At 40.9% G+C, this 17,241-nt stretch overlaps 1 protein-coding gene across 10 annotated transcripts in view; it reads right to left on the reverse strand.

Annotated features, from left to right (window-relative positions):
• auts2a (activator of transcription and developmental regulator AUTS2 a) overlaps positions 1–17,241 on the reverse strand; it is a 380,336-nt gene that overhangs the window by 260,922 nt on the left and 102,173 nt on the right. For all 10 annotated transcript variants that reach the window (XM_051937874.1, XM_051937872.1, XM_051937870.1 and 7 more), the window contains exon 3: positions 14,844–15,056. In XM_051937874.1, coding sequence (XP_051793834.1) covers positions 14,844–15,056 — 213 coding nt within the window. The remainder of the gene's footprint in view (positions 1–14,843; positions 15,057–17,241) is intronic.

Here is a 17,241-nt window from a genome sequence, read left to right on the forward strand (position 1 = left end):
TTTCATGACTTGATTAAACGTAGTTATATTCGCTCTCACAGCTTCATTGCTTTATTTTACTATGTATAAATTATAATATGCAAGCACTTTTAGCCCTGAATACCATTAGCTTTCTGCAGTCCAGTACAATCTCAGACCCCTGGCAGCACAGTGGAATCCTCTAGAGCGTCTAGTCGAAAACCAAAAAACAAAGCAGAACTGACATTATCATCATGACAGGTGAGTGTGCCCAGAGGTTCCTTTTTCTGATTATACATAAGCTCATGTAGGTTAAATGCAATGACAAAAATATTAAAATATTAGGCTTGGCTTCCTTTTTAAAATCACACAGCAGTAATAAACAGTAGACTCACGAAACAGGCGCGACATTGAAACCACCTGCCAATTACTGGATATGTCCCCCTCAAGCTGCCAAAACAGCTCTGACCCACCGAGCCTTGGAGTGTCTTGTTGTATTTGGCACTAGGATGTCATAGTGGCTCTTTAGGATCCTGTGGGTTGCAGCGTGGAACTTCACTGTATCAGACTTGGTCCTGAGATGCTTGATTGGACTAGGATCTGGTGAGTTGGGGGGCTTGGTCACTCCCGTGGGTCCTTTGTGATGTTCCCTTAGTCATTTCTAAACAGTCTTTGCAGTGTGGAAAGGTTCGCTGGCCTGCTGGAGGAGGCCACTGGCATTCACAAATGGCAGCTTGATCTGCAACGATGTTTAGGTTGGCGTGTCAAAGGAAGATCCAGATGAGTGTAAAAACAAAGCAGGGGACTAACTTGCAGCAAAGGTCTCGAAATGGGGATTGACTGTGCCACTGCATTTGCACCTCTGTAGTGTGCATCCGAACCATTTGGCTACAAGTATAGACATATAGATATACACACAGCACCATTTAGGAAAAACATCTCATTAAACTGATGCTATGCTTGTCTTTTATTGTATTTTATCCACACAAAAAACACTAGCAGCACCTGGTTATTCTCCAAGGATGAAACGATTTTTGAACTTTCTACTGGTTTTACAAAACTATTTAAATGATTAAACTGCTTGCAAGTAGTAACACTGTGTTAGCAAATTTCACAGATTCACTATGGAGTGAGTGGGAGTCTGGGTTATCTGAAGCATTGGAGACAGATGTTTTCTTTAATCTAAAATATTTATTTTATTCAATACCTTTACAATCAACATCTCTACTGGTCAGAATGGAGGAAACATGACACTAAATTCTGTTAAATTCAAGCACAATAATCAATTCTAAAAAAACACACACATTCACCAGATTGAAAGGCAGCAAAAGGAGACTGTCCTTACAAAATCTTTCCCAAGTATACAAAATCCCCCTCTGAGAGTATGTTTAGAGAAAGAATGACATTGGGAAAGGATGTCAGCACAGGGAAGTCTCTCTGGATTTATTTCAGTATTTTCAAAAGAGCTCCAAAAAGTCTAGGTGTGTTAGCCTGAGTCACATCTCAGTCACCACTCAGGCGTAGTTAGTGGGGGAGAAGGTCGCCAGGCGGTCATGGATGAAGGTGGACTAGAACAAAGTGCTTGTGTGGGGCACATTCTGGGTAAATACCACCCCCCACTATGTCCTTTGGAGGTACTTTAGAGATACTTTCACAGTCAAGGTTGCTGCCACATGGGGATATTTCACTCTGTGAGCTTTTGGTGCTCTCATAAATACTCCACTTTCCCAGCCAGCACCTGCTCCCTGACCTCTTCTTTTACAGGGGGCAACAAAGTGTAGCACGGCAAGAAAGCAGAAGGCTATAACACATGTCTGCAGAGCTTTTTTTTTTTTTTTTCCAAGAAACCACCATGCACACAGATATGCACGTGATAAACTACATATAGGTCAATTTTCCGTGCTCAGCTGAAATCCAGGGTATGCCTAATTGAAATTTACAGAGCAATTGCCTTTGCAAAGCAGCAGAAGCAGCAGAGGTGGGTTCGGCCAATTATACACCTTATTAAAGCGTATTAGTGTGCTGAAATATCGGCGGGCCGAGTATGTGTCTGCTAATATCAGCTGTGGTTCATTACGCTGTGCATTTATATGTGGCTAAAATGTTCACATTAGGACTTATTACCCAACAAATCCTGAAAAACAGCTACAGGGTTTTAATATATGCATGTATAGAGAACTTCTATCCAGAAAAGCTTTACAATATCACACAGTCTGACAAATACTGACGACAACAAGCTATCAGGCGAGACATTGGTCTGAGCACTGGGGGCAATCAGAGGTTCAGGGGGCAATCGGTGGTTCCCCCATTTCAACGTGCCCACTGCCACGGTGAAATGTGGGATGGGGAGCAGGTGATCAAGCTGCCAACCATGCAATTACTGGATGACCTGCTCTATCTTCTGCACCACAGCTACCCGCTTAACCCACTAAAGCTCAAAACAGACCTGCAGATTTGAAAAGATTGTTCTTTTTATAACTGCCAAAAATTGCTACATTTGTCTGAGGCTGATGCTGTGAAAACGGAAAGATTTGTCAGTTTTTCGAATCGTGAGATTCCATCAAAGTCCCTTTATTCTACATGTGTCAGTTCAAAATTCAGCGCTCGATTTAGACGGTCGCCATTTGCGACTAAAAACCGATTTTGGCGACCAAAAATGACAAGAAACACCCTGGTTAGGGGCCAAAATATTTAGATTTTGGCGACTGACCTCCAAATCCAAGTTTTAGCCGAAAATCACCGAGCTGAACCGCCTATGTTTTCTTCATGGGGACTGTCATTTTGTATGATGTCATTAACCTCCCATGATTCCCGGCGCTCGGTCAACATACGTAGACGCCTCATAGGCTGTCGAGAGACGTGCCTGCAGCGCCGCCATCTCGGAACGGGACCAGTGGAGGCAGCGGTGCATAGACATCTACGGAGGCAAGAGGTACTGCTGAATCTCAAAGTGGAATTATTCGCTGAATTTTGAACCGATTGCCAAACTGTTTGATTTTTAGGAACGTCACACGTGTAGCTACTATACAAGGTGCTCGGATATTTTTTACAATGCTGTTTTGCCACTCAACACTTAAGCTACACACTATATCCCTCTGACTCCAGCAAAGTTATTTAAAGATTCCAGACTTCTGTTCAGCCTATGGATGCTCTAATGAGCGCTGTAAGGAAACAAGAGCTCGTGGGATTACTTTTCACATGTAAGATGTATATAAGGAATAATATAGTATATAACTGTGACTTTACGTGTTTCATTTCTGAGGAATTACAATTTTTTATTTAAAAAATACTCTTGACCTAACTCTGAAGACTGTGACAAAGACCTATCTTTTTTGTATTCTTGTCCACTGTTAAACACTGTTGACTGTATTGCAGTTTGTTTCAGGTTAAACTCTAACATGCTCTAAGGGCCAGTACTGCTGCTCTTTGTTATGTTTTACATTTGAGTAGCATGAATACGTGTTATTAAATAGTCTACTCAACTGTGAAGAGTGTGACAAAGTACTGTGTTGTCTTTGATTTCATAATAATCTGGTTGTTAGTGCATCTCCTGATGGAGCCAGTAAGATCAAGAATTCACAAGTAATTCTTGAACTTACTCCTGTACAGGACCTGGGCCTGTACTAAGGTACAGGCCCAGGTCCTCCTGAGGTTGCCTGGCTAAGGACCATGTGGCTATTGTGCAGAATGCATTGCACTGCTGAAAAATAAAATATAATTTCTAAAAAATAATGGAATGTGCAGAAAAAAAGAGTGCAAGCAATTAGAAAAATACAAATACAACACGCATTTTCCAATTTTGGTCTACTCTTAACAGTAACAGAACTATACCCAGCACCAAGCACTGCAATACTACCACTCATCATGCAGCTATGTTAAGTTCCAACAGGCATGCTACAGAGGATGACAGACGCCCAAGGGCACAGAAAATGCACTAAACATCTCCATGTGACACACAAACAAATTATTACGCACAAAGGATGCAAAAAGTAGGATTACATTTTTTTGGCCACTAAAAGTTGATTTTGGCTCCTAAAATGTCAAAATTAACATATGTTGGTGGCCAAAAAATGTCATTTTGGCCACCGGACCTCTTGGCCTTAAATCAAGCGCTGAAATTTGTCAAAAATCAAAGGCTTGCACCAGATCCTGTAAAAAAAAAATTATACTGACTGACAAATGAGCTGCAGGCCGTGTTTACATAGAGGAGAGGAGCAGGAGAAAAGATGGACTGCATGTCCTGTTCATAGGAGGGGAAGGGTTCATCAAAATTAAAATACATCGTCGTGGCAGAATTTTCAATGAGCACAACAAAAGCCTTGGTTATGGACCTGATAGAATTTGAGATATCTGTAGAATGTCAGCACAGTTTGTCTTGATGGTTGCATTAAACACGGGTGTCTTTAGTCAATAAAATCCACAGAATCCATCCTTCTGGGAGTGATTGTTTTCAGAAAGTAGACTACAGTAATCCACCTTTAAAGTTTTCATGTACGGCTGGACATTGCATTTTTCTTAAAGTATTGTGTCACATTAGAAACTGTAGTATAAAGTAATAGGGAAAAATGACCTACAAGTAATCTAAATGAAAAAACGTGGCATCACTAGAATAATTAGGATTTATCTTTATATGACTATCTGCACAGCATTTCCAGACTACTTGGAGTGTCAGACTGGCTGGCCGACATCATCACCTCCTGAGGCTTGTCACTAGTCTGACTGGGCAGGGCAGGACTTTCAAATTGAGATAAAGCTCTCGCAGTTAAGACAGAAGTGTTGGGTGTTTGCATGCCCCCTACTACACATGCACAGATGATGACAGGCCTCCTTACTCACTTCAACTTCTTTTCATCTTCACATACACAGAGAAAACCACATCAAAACTGTTTTGATTTACCTGGTGGAAATATGAAAAAAAAAAAAAAAAAGGCGAGACTGAGCAGGAGGAGTGTAGTACTTTTGGTAAGAGGGAGAGAAAAAGCGGAAAAACAATTTTCAAATCCAGATGGACTTGAACTATCTTGAGTGTTCATCACTGAGCCTGTGTGGTGTAAACGGTAGCAGATTGGATTAAACGTAAGTCTGACTGCTGCGCTGGAGTGGTCCGCCTGTGACAGGGGCTGGACAGCCACGATAAAAGCTTCTTCAAACACCTACAGCCCGCTGCCCAGCACTGACTGACAGCTCAGATGGGTCTGGGCTGTAAGTGGCCAACACTTAAAGCGCAGCCACTTAATTTTTCCCGAATTGATTGTGAGGGCTGTCAAGAGCGAGAGCCGGCATCAGGTTGGATAGTGATAGCAGATGTTGTCTGTCAGCTACACAACTTTCACTGCATGAGTGCAATGAAATTACTCAGCTTAACAGTAATGCAAGCGGGTAGTCCAACCCCCATCCTCCTCCCATCCGTCCTCCCTTAGAGAAAAGTGACACTTCAAAAGAAAAGGTTTTTTTAATACGCGACAAGCAGGGAGAGAGCGGGGGAAAAAAAAACATTAAACCGTTTTCAAAGACATGTTGGCCTAGACTTGTCAAACAGCATCACAGGTTTTGGCTAAAGACAGGACGTTGGAGGAAGGGACAACACGTATGTCGTCAGTAGGAGATGCAGACAGGACGAGTGGATGTGTGAATTTACTGTTCACTGCAGGGATGTCAATGCGTCAATTCTTAAGCAGAGGGAGAGCGCTGGTGCACAGAAAAAAATGAGTGTAAAAAGTGAGAGGGAGCTGTTTTAAAGTCTCAGCATAACGGTTACTTCTCAAAGTGCCTGCATCACACATACAGTATCAGACTTTAGGGCTGCACCTAAGGACAGATTTTCTATAAATTAATCTGTTGACTCACCGATAAGGTGCAAAATTAAATCAATTAAAGCAAAATGAACATTTCATCGAATTCCATTTTGACTAACTGTATGCCAGCATACAATGCAGCACAGAATGGAATAGAAACAAACTGTAGAAAAAGTCCAACATGATAAAAAACACAGTTTAAAAAAACAGGACCTATAATTTATGTCAGAAGAACGATTTTTTGAAAATGAAAAGAAATTTCTATTTTACTCTTAAAAGTTCAGTCTGCCTATTTAACATAGTGAAACATAGACATTGTGGATATTTTCCAGGAACAGAGCAGCTAAAACAACTATTTTCTCCTTATTTTGTAATTGCTCCCTGACTTTGAGAGTAACTTTGAGTGTAATGAAAATACAGTCAGATTCACAGCACTGTTTGTTGTCTCTAACTCATGGGTGTGCTGAGTGTGCGGTTATAAAATTAGGATTTCATCAGGGCACAAAAGCAGCTTGGAAGCGAATGTAGTCTTAACAGGCAGTGTTTCTGTCTCTGTTTCATACTCGTTCCGTTGACATACCTCCTGTGTGTTTCTCTTCAGCTGGTAATGTATCGTGCTGTGCTGCTGTGATCCACTGTCCAAACTCTGCACAGTGTACATACTACTGTTTTGAAGTACCCCCATACTTTGGGAACTTTTACACTGAGTCTGACGTCACCATTGTCTAAAACTGTAGTGCTTTCTGTAGCTGACCAATGACTGACAAAACAAATGCAAAAGAAAAACATTTGTTGCAATGAGGCAGATTTTCAGTGTCACATCATCCACTTCATCCGACTTACACACTTAGACATACTCTATATGCACAGTGAAGGTGTGACTGGACGTAAAGCTCTGCAAGGAAGCCAACGCATGCATATCGTCATTGTAACATTTTGTTACACACTTACTGCATCGACATGAATATACTATACAATGAATAAAATTAAAAACATCCATGTATCTGTTATCTATACACCGCTTATTCCTCATTAGGGTTGCGGGGGGCAGGAGTCTATCCCAGCTGATTTAGGGTGAAGGAAGGGGACACACTGGACAGGTCACCAATCTATCACAGGGCTACATATACAGACCGACAATCACCCTCGCATTCAAACCAGACAATTTAGATTAAGCTGAGCGTGTTTTTGAAATATGTGGGAAGGTGGAGTACTCGGAGAAAATTCACACATGCACAGGGAGAACATGTAAACTCCATGCAGAAAGATCCTGTGAAGGCACAGTGCAGCCAACCCTAATAAAAACATATTTTTACTAATTACAAAAAGCCTTATCAAGGCCTTTCTGACATTAAAATGGGGGCAGATGGATGACACCAACGCTCACAGAGGCCTGTGAACAGTCATTACAGTGTTTCACTGGAAACATTACCATATGCCAGTTTGGTTGACATCGCACAACCCTATTAAAGTGTTTGCCGATTGTTGTCATGTCTGTCACAAAGACCACAAAACAAGCCATCCCGATTGGATTTGATCTGATCCAGTGCTATAAACCGCCACTTTGACAGTGACAATTATCATCCCCACAACCGAGGCCCCCACCAGAATGGATTTAGCATCTTATCTGACAATCAGGACATTGCTTTTCTTCGAATCTCTTATTGGCTTAGTGGATAAGCTTATTAAGGGTGACCCGCAAAGCTGAAAGAGCTGAACATTATATTACATTTTCACTGCAGACTGAAAAGCATGCAAGCTTGGCCCTATTCTGACATAATCAGGGCTTCAGTCCAAATATTTACACACAGACAGATGTGCACGCACACACTCCCACACACTCCCACACAGCCACACACAAATATAACCATCCCAGGAGATCTGCCACAAGTGCTTTTAGCTTGATCTCATTATATGTGGTCACCAGCACAGCAGGTTGAAATAAGAGTTTAGCCTAGGTAAGAGACTGATGTTGAATGATAATACAGCCTCTGGCAAGCCTAAGGCAGGGCTTTTCCATCAGGTCAAGCGGAGTGAGGATCTACCCAGTGTGAAGATTTAAAGAGCCAGAGGCCAGAGACCAGACCCCTCTGGTTGACTGACTGGCCCGGTTATAGCTTCTCAAGGAAGCATCTTCAAACCCCAGGGCTAGACACCGCTCAGTAGCCTTTACAGCAATTACTCCTCAGAGCTGGGACAAAAACCAAAGAACACAGCTCTTTTTTCCACATATTTCACGGGTGACTGACAAATGGAGACGACTATTAAGTGGTGGCCAGCTTTTCTTTTCTTTTTTTTTTTTTTTTTAAATAAACCAGCTCCAAAACTGGAAAAGCAAAATTGTTGAAACTAAAAACAACATGAAAGTTGAGACTCTGTGCATGTAGAGAGAATTACTTAAAAAAAGGCTCATCAAAGTGAATCTCAGTTCCAAGAAGCAGTGCCAGGGTGGTCTGTTCAATGACAGTAAGGCCCAATGCACTACACTGCATGGTGAGCCAATCTAACAGCACAACCAGCTGATGGTGCCTGACGCCAGGATCACACTTAATCCATGGTTCATTTAATGTGCTGGAGAGGTTTACCAAAGGACATCTTGGTGCAAAGTACCAATGCTAAGAACACTGTTAGCTGTCAGATTGTCATGTATATTTGTGAGAGCACTTTCAAACATGTACATGGTAAAAACTACACAGAGAAACTCTGGTTTTCTTGAAGCAATCTCAGTGGGGGGGGGGACCCAGTCTTGATTTCCTGGGTTGAAGCAAGTCAAATCAGGTCTGTTTCCATTAAGTGTTTGGCTGTAAGAAATGCAGGATGACAGATCTAAAACCATGTGCTTGCCAGCTGGTATTTTTTTAAAGAAAAACTAAACAAAACTTTGGTGTCTGAAAGATAGGAAAAACAAGAAAAAGAGAAAAGAGAGGATTTCAGAAACTATCTTCAGTTGTTGTAATAGTTCTAAAGCTGGTATAGTTAACATGGCAGAACGTCTGTCACATAAAAATATGATTTCATAGAGACATGAATTGAGATTACACTCTTCCATGATTCAAAATGACACATATAGTAAAATGGGGTCCACATTTTTTGCTCAACCAATTGGATTTAACTTTTTGAAATGTGACGTTGTCAATTGGTATGACTGCGGTTGATATGTGTAGGATTTCCTGTGCTCTTTGTGCTTCCTGTCTATGTGCTTATTCAGTATTCAAACAGAGCTGTGCCATACCGGATTGGAGGATTGGTCGAGCTACCGAAGAAAGCGGTACTTAAGGCGGAAAGATGCCGTCGCCGGCATTGATCCTTCAATGTGGAGTTCAGTCCACTTTAAATCACTGCTCCCAAATGTCTGAAAACAAACACATTCAGACAGCCAGCCAGCCAGACGGACAGAGCAGCAGACAGACAGGCAGGTGGTTGGGCTGAGATGTGGGGGGATCAGAAGAGGGAAGTCCAACCTGAGCTCTCCTTCCTCACCCCCCTGCACTTCTCGTCCACCACTCTCCTAGCACCAGAGAGCAGATGGGCCTCACAGCATGCCCCTCTGTTCCAGAGCTACCGTACAAAGCACCACACACCACAGGCTACCACTCCAACATCAGCGAGCAGAACAGAGCCTTATCAGAACAAGACGCCCCCCACCCACTCCCACTCCCACTCCCACACACACATCAGTGACGGAAAACTTTTATTTTGCATTATTGCCAGACAACGGCAAGCACGTCAACTTCCGTAAATGCGAGTCTGAGTCCAGGTCAATGATAACAAATATGTCAATCTGTAGTTAAAGTGCTCACAAAACTCACCAGTGTAATATTCATTTGATCAGAGGGAACAATTCCTGAAATGCTTCCAAAATCTGTTTGCAGAAATCAGTTCAGACGCAGAAACAAACAAGCAGACTAAAATGTCATTTCCTGGCTGGTTGGTTTGTTTTCTTAAGCTGTGATGTGGGTATATTGTGTCTTTACATTCTGGTTGGGCTCTTTAAAACAGTGTAAACCCTACAGTGTGTGTAAAACAAATACTAAGAAACTGCTATAATCTTAAATATGACATTCCATGATATGCCCTGACTTTTGTATAAAGACGTATTGTGTTCTTTGCAATTCTCTGTTTGCAAAATACTTTTGTCAAGTGCAGAACATCCATTCCAAGTAGAGTAAAAGCCAGCTGTAAGTAAAAGCAACCTGGTGGACACAAGCAATGTAGCCATGCTGCCTCATTTGATTGTGCACATACAAAGGGTGTTCACAAAGTTCATGGAGCACATAAAAGGAGCCCGTCATTGTCATGCATGTGCAATGTGTGTGAGCTGTAAGGGTCCTGACTCAGGATGCTGCATGACACATTCAGACACATGTGCAGACAAATAAAAACCCACTGCCTTAAGCTGGCTAACCAAAGAGCTAACCTAACAGTGGTTCGCTAAAATACTCCCTAAGCTTAAACGTCTAGACTTTTTAACAGTAAATTTGCAGAATCTAGATCACTAGATTTTACAACACAAGTGACGAACAAAACAGCGGGAAAAAAGTTCCCTCCAATATCATAAAAGAGGAGAGGAATCACATAATTTGTGGCTTGTTACTGCACTCTCATCTGTCTACACTGAAGCCTTCTCTATTTGGGTTTTTTTTTCCCCACTCTGAGGCGATATGTCAGAGGCGCTTATGAACATTTCTCTATTTTCCCCCCTTGAGCTTACAATATCTCATAGTTCAGTACATTGGGTCAGTGCCAAAGATCGAAAACATTTGCTGCAATCTGCGAGCTCGGCTGGAAGGGGTAAAAAAAAAAAAAAACACATCTTGCTTTATTCAACATCAAATTCCCTCTGTCTCTCTTTCTCTCGCCCTCCCTCATTCTGCTTAAAATCAGAGCTAGCAAAAAGTGCTGATAAGAAGCATTCTCTCTTCAGACTGTAGCATTTCTAAATGGAGAATTAAACCTTTAGACAGACCTCTGACATTTAAAGAGTAACCTTGTGTGAGGACAATCCCTTCACATTTATTTATAGTGAAACCAATGAACAGATAGTAGTTCCACTTGGCGGCTCGGCAGCTTGTTTCTCTATCAAGAGGACAAAAAGGGGTGGGTCCGGCACAGATGATGATCTTTTCAATTATGCATGTCAAAGTGTGACAGATTAGTTTGTTATAGAACATCAAGGTTGATGGGTGGATCTGCATGCTGCAGGGAACAATTTTTTTTCAGAAAGAACAATGAGTCTGTGCTTCAGTCTCTTTTCAGCAGTGAATCAGTCCAGACATTAGGTTAGAAAACCATTTATACATAATATAATCACAAAAATCAGTGCAGAACATTACATGAAGCCTTTCTAATTCGGAGAAACTCGATGGTGACAAACCAAACATGCTGTAATCATGACATAGACATCTGCGATGTGTGCGGAGGGTTATGGTGTTGCATGCTGAGTTAATGTTTGTCAGCATATATGTGGGTGAGGATGTGAGAAAGAGAGTGGGTGAGAATACAGTAGATTAGTCTGCATGTGCATAAATGCATCTGTGAACACTAGGTGTGAGTCAAGTGGCTTCCTCCAGGGCCGAAAAATTGCGCCAACACAGACGTGCCAAAAACAGTTCCCCAAATGACCAAACGAGGCTGGCTATGAAAAGCGACTCCATCCTCATTGATCCTCCTTTAAAATGTCCAACTTCACAGTTGAAACAAACATGTTTCCAAGAATTATTTATTTATTTATTTATGTTGGTCTCTATAGCTAATTTCCAGTTCATGACAACTGTACACGGGGTAAATAGCTACAGAATTGACCTGTTTAAATTCTATTAAGGTTGAAAGTTATGCTCAATTCCCCTTCTAAGTCAAAGCGGTTTGCTGCCATTTTTACTACATTTTTACTCACTGCGGGCTCGTTTTCCACTGCAATATAAATTCCTGCACCTTTATGGAAACAATAAAACATTGCTAGAAGAAGAGAATTCAAAAATTTATCTTGGTCAGTATATCAAAGTTATAATGTCATGAATCACAAAAAAAAATAGTTAAAATAAATTTCTTTGATTATTCATTCTACAAACAACATTTTTCCAAGTACCCACAGGTACTACAAAAAGTGGAAAAAGTACACTACATTCCTACATTTCAATCAGTTTTCTTGTCTCCTGTCTCTGTTGAAACACAGCCCGCAGTTCAGTCAAAAAGTTCCTGCATTTTTGTCACATGACTCACAGTTGAGTCAGTAACAGCTTCTTGGTTGCTCAGGATCTCATATTGTACAGGTTTTTTTTTTTTTTTTTTTAAATATTTTTGGCAAGTTTTTACATGAGATATGCACAACATCTGGATTTTAGATCATTTTAGGTTGTTTTTCTGACAAAACTGAAAGTTACTACACAAGTGCCAGAATCATCAGAAAACTGAAATCCAACAATTTTTCTTTTTACAGTTTTTTTTTTTTTGGTATGATAAAAGGAGTGGGTTTTTTTTCTTCTTTTTTTTTTTTTTACTTAAAGCATGCCTTTTTTAACTTGACAGTATGTTTTCCAGTTCAGACGGCTACGAGTGTGGCTGCATTGAGAAACACGTGAGTCCCAGGATAGGACAGTCCATGGCCCACATCAGCTCCTCTCAGGCTTAAGCTATTTTGTATTAGCTGGAAGGTAAGGAGAGACAAGGATGGCCAAGATCGTGACAAGCTGGAGCTACTACACCTAGTTTCAAAATCACTGCTCAGGAAACCTATAGGTGACATAACAGAGGTTCACCTGTGTGTGTGTGTTCGGGCTCAGAAGACTAGCTTTGAATTGTCTCAGCCAACAGCCTCGACACTTGTCATTGGTGAAACACAAAACCACAGTTCACTGACAAAGTATCCAGCGCACATACCAACAACACAAGTCTGTAGGCTTTGTGAGTCCAAAGAACCCTTTCACACCTTTATGTCATCATTCCTGTATTGTACACAGCCATCAGTGCAGTACAAGACAACCTTGAAATGGCAGGGAGCACCATCTGTCCATTAGCCAGCACAGGAGCAGACATGACACACAGGCAGCAGTGGTGACCCTCACCACTGAAGTCTACTGCAAAGGCTACAGGCAGCAGCCACACTACCGTTAACTGCATCACTAGACTGCTGTACATTCTCCATCCTGTGACTTGTTAGAAAAACACCAACCACATTACTAATGACCACAGACCGAGGGCATCAGAGGATAAACACAACAAAACCCAGACACAACTGCTAAACTGTCTCATACTAGAAGATTCAATACTTATGAGATGGTAGCGGTGTGAATTTGCCTTGCAATGTGCTGGAGAGTGAATGTATCTCATATCTGAAATGCTTTCCAGTTGGTTCATGTAGTATCTAGTACAGACCCACAAATATATGACCAACAGGTTAAAGGTGAAACCAAAATCAGCAAACACCAGCACATGTGCTACAAAAACACAGTGCTGTCAGCAGTGTACGCTTAAGCAAATATTGTAGCTGCATCTTTGTTTTCCCATATGCCCGCTTGTCCAGAAGCGACCCACACAAACACGTCCTTGAGTAAGCAGCTCAAGACAACCAGCTCTCTCCCAGATAAAGAGCAAAGTATAACCTCTGAGTCTCTGTGTGTGTGTGTTGCGAGTGTGTGTTGCAACGGATAGTCCTTCCTGGCGGAGAACCACCACTGCATCAGGGGACCATAAATATTCATTAGTGACCTTATCACTTTGCTACACACAAAAATATGTTGAGACATACACTGATGTACACTCACATAGAAGCTATATTTCACACTGGCAGAGCATTTTGACTTCATTCATTCAACCAAAACATGTGAAGCATTATGCTACAAACCATGGCTGTGCTGTGCATCATTTTCATCCTCCAGTGAAACACACAGATCTGTTCCTCATGGTTGTTTATCTCTTTTGTTGTAACAGATGAATTGAGCTTGCTTTTAACATAGGTCCAACAATTGTCAAGTATATGTAATGTAATATCTACCTTGTGAGAATATGAAACATGTATTTCTTCAGCTTGCCCATTTAACATTTATAATCTATCTATAAATATTTCATAAATGGTTGACCATGGCGCAGTAAGCTGATTTATGCATTTACTTACTAATTTATTACCAACTGTAACTACTGCCGTAAACATGAAGAATGCAGACTCATGCACTAATTAACAATGTATAACAACATAGTAGTATATCTAAAATTGAAAAAAGTTGCTCTACAACTATACTACAGTATCATAAATCATTTATTAAATGTTGCTGTCCTGCATATAAACGGGAATTAGGAAAACTTAAAGAAAAGTGCCACCAAATGAAACAATGCACATATTGAACGGGCTGCATTAGAGTTCACAGTAAAAAAATAACTATAGATTTTTTTCAGTATTTTTTGTTATAACTGATTATTGGTAGGATGATCAATTGTTGATATAATTGATGTTTATTAATAGATTTGTTGATTATGAGATGTACAACCAAGCAGCTAAAGTGACTACAAATCAAGTACTTTGAGTACCATCTTAAATCACTTTAAAAAATAATATTCAGGCTCCGAGATACAGACAAAATGTTACAGAAAGCAGCCAAAATTCAATGAAAAGCCGTAACTCTTCCAATTTTTGGATGCAAATTCTACTGAGCAACAGCAGCTCCATTTTTCTGACCAAACATGTCATTCCACCTCCAGTGCCTTTACACCAAACAATCAACTGTACAAACGCTCTTGCAGAGGCTTCAGTTAAAGAAGATCTTTGCCATGACTTTGATATGAGAGGAAGAAAAAAACAGCTTGCATTAGCTGGAAAATACTTGAAGAGAAGTCTGCTCCAAATAACTTTTTTTCAGCATCATGAAGAAGCAAAAGCACAAAAACAGAAATCAAACTGCACTTCTCAAAAGTGTTTCACTTTGGGCTGACTACTCTTTAAGTATTAGTCTGATGTTTTGTCTACATTTTAACATCACTAGTGCATTGAAATGACTAAATATCACAGCTCATAAAACAAATGGATTGTGGACACAATTGCCACATACAGTTAAATCCTCTTAAAATTGTGGCGTAGCAAGAAAAATCTCTTGAACTTACCATGGAGTGTTTCTTGTTCAGGTGTTTCTTCTTCCTCTTGCCTTGTGTGTGCGCCAGACGGGGGTTGTTCTCCTGGTCTGATGACTGGTGATGGTGGTAACTGTTCTTGCAGGGCTCCAGGCTGAGGCCGTTGGGGACTCTGACAGGCTTTTTCTTGTGCAGGGGTCCTGCCTGGTTGTCTCTGCTTTCCTGGGGCTTCAGTGTCATGTTCTTCTACACAGAAAACAGCACAAGAAACGGCTTACATTAGAACTGAAACAAGTGTTTTATCCCCACACGAATAATGGGTTTTGCTGTATGTTTCAGCCATACAGCTGGCTTTCGAGACACTGCAATCACGTGGTCCATCAACCATCAAATCCTTATATTTCTATATTTGAGAATACCTGCTCATTAGCACACACACGAGCTCGAAAAAAGCTGAATATCTACTCAAAAAGAGGCTCATTTTGAAAGACAGCACATCTCCACTGTACAATAAGTGGTGGAGTGAATTTGCTCTAAATTGAGAGGCAATCGTGCAGAAAGGCTTTAGATACAGGGTAGTATGGCAAGATTTTATTCCACAAAGAGCAGAACAAAAACTCACTCTGATATTTTTTTCAAAGTAAAGAGATGGACATGAGTAATGAGGAGAAAGAAGAAACTGGGATGCCAGCTGGATTTAAATGAAGACCGTTGCAGGTTGCTGGTATGTGTCATGAATTACTAGGCATCAGATCCCAAAAACATTGAAAGTGAAGCTGGTATACAAAGTACAGACTGTAAAGATATTCATGGCTGCCAGATGATGTCTCCAAAACTAGCGATCTGATTACTTTGTTTTCTGGTGCCACCATTAGTCCAATATTCACAGTACTGAGCAAAATGTATCAGCAACTTCTGGATTCATGAAATCTGGTGAAGATATTTATCAGGCTCAACTCATTTCACTAAGTTTAGCTTCTTTTGCCCTCTGTCCTCCCCCTTGTGACCTGGAAATCAATGTCAGTGCGCCATCTGAATTCCTAAATCATATCCTGAGGAGAGACAAGTGAGGAGGTTTGCTAGAGGGGCTATGAGCAGAGTGTATGTTTGCTGTATCCTTTGCAGATGTCTGTTTGGCACCCGTCATGTATAAAAGAGGCATGGCAGACAGCTGGAATATGCAAATTATGTGGGAAGCAGGACTGACAAATGTGAGTACATGATATATATCACCCAATCATATTACATGTCGCTATATATTTGTGTAGTACTATTGCATGTCGCTCTTTTATACTTCATGTCACATATACAGTGCTTAACAAATGCATTAGATGTTGTTTTTGATTAATTTCTGACTTCTCAGAGAATTCCAGTGTGCTGGGTCAAATCTGGGTAGAAAAATGTGAATTCAGTTTGAAATTCCTTACTCCTGTTCAAAATGGTGAAGCACAGGGAACTCACTGAGAAAGACGCAGTCTGAATTAAAGCACGTCATGATACTGAATGGTCTTTGAGACAAATAGGTCAGAGACAAAGTGTTCTCACAGTGTGGTCAAGTATACCTTGGACTCGATTGCGGAGAATGGTACTTAGAAAATGAGCCAAGGAGGAGGCTGAAAACAAAAGCTAACTGAAGCAGCTAGCAGTTAGCTTTTGTTTTCTGTTGAAGCAGTATCAAGATTTGAAATACTGTAGGAGAAGGAAGACCACTGCTGATCTTCAGACAGAGATTAATGCTTCTAGATCAGAATCTGTGAAAGTCTCCAGAATGACCATAAAGAGACGACTGAAGGAACAAGGCTTAAAGGGAAGAATAGCTGCTAAGAAGCCATTACTGAGGCCTGCAAACATCAAGAAACCCTAAAATTTCCCACAGTGCACAAACACTGGACTGTGAATGACTGGAAGAAGGTATTCTGGATGCACGAGTCATTCAATGAAACACGGTGGAGATTCCATCATGGTATGGGGTTCCATTTGTGGAAACGCCATGGGCAAATTAGTTCAAATGGATGGTATCACGAACAAGAAGGTCTGCCACATGCATCATGGAATCTTTTCTGGATTGAACCTGATGACTGTAAGACTACTTCAAAGCTGTGCAGAGACCACTGGACCAAGAAGAAGGAATCTCGAGTACTGGAACTGATAGACTGGCCAAGTCAAAGTCAATATTTTGTCAAGTCAAAGTCCAGAATTGAATTCTATTGAACAGATTTGGGACTTCTTGAATTAGAAAGTAGATGGCATAAAAGTTCCATCCAAAGCAAGTCTCTAGAAAAGTCAGAAACTATTTGGAATTCAATAACAAAAGAGACTGTGGAAAAGTCCATAAAAACAATGGAAGCAAGAATGCAAGCTGTTATCTGGGCCAAAGGAGGTCACACAAAATATTAAGATTTGTGGCTAGTGTATGTGAAAAAGAACTATT

This window comes from Acanthochromis polyacanthus, chromosome 17, assembly GCF_021347895.1.
Source record: "Acanthochromis polyacanthus isolate Apoly-LR-REF ecotype Palm Island chromosome 17, KAUST_Apoly_ChrSc, whole genome shotgun sequence".
NCBI classification, from domain to species: Eukaryota; Metazoa; Chordata; class Actinopteri; family Pomacentridae; genus Acanthochromis; species Acanthochromis polyacanthus.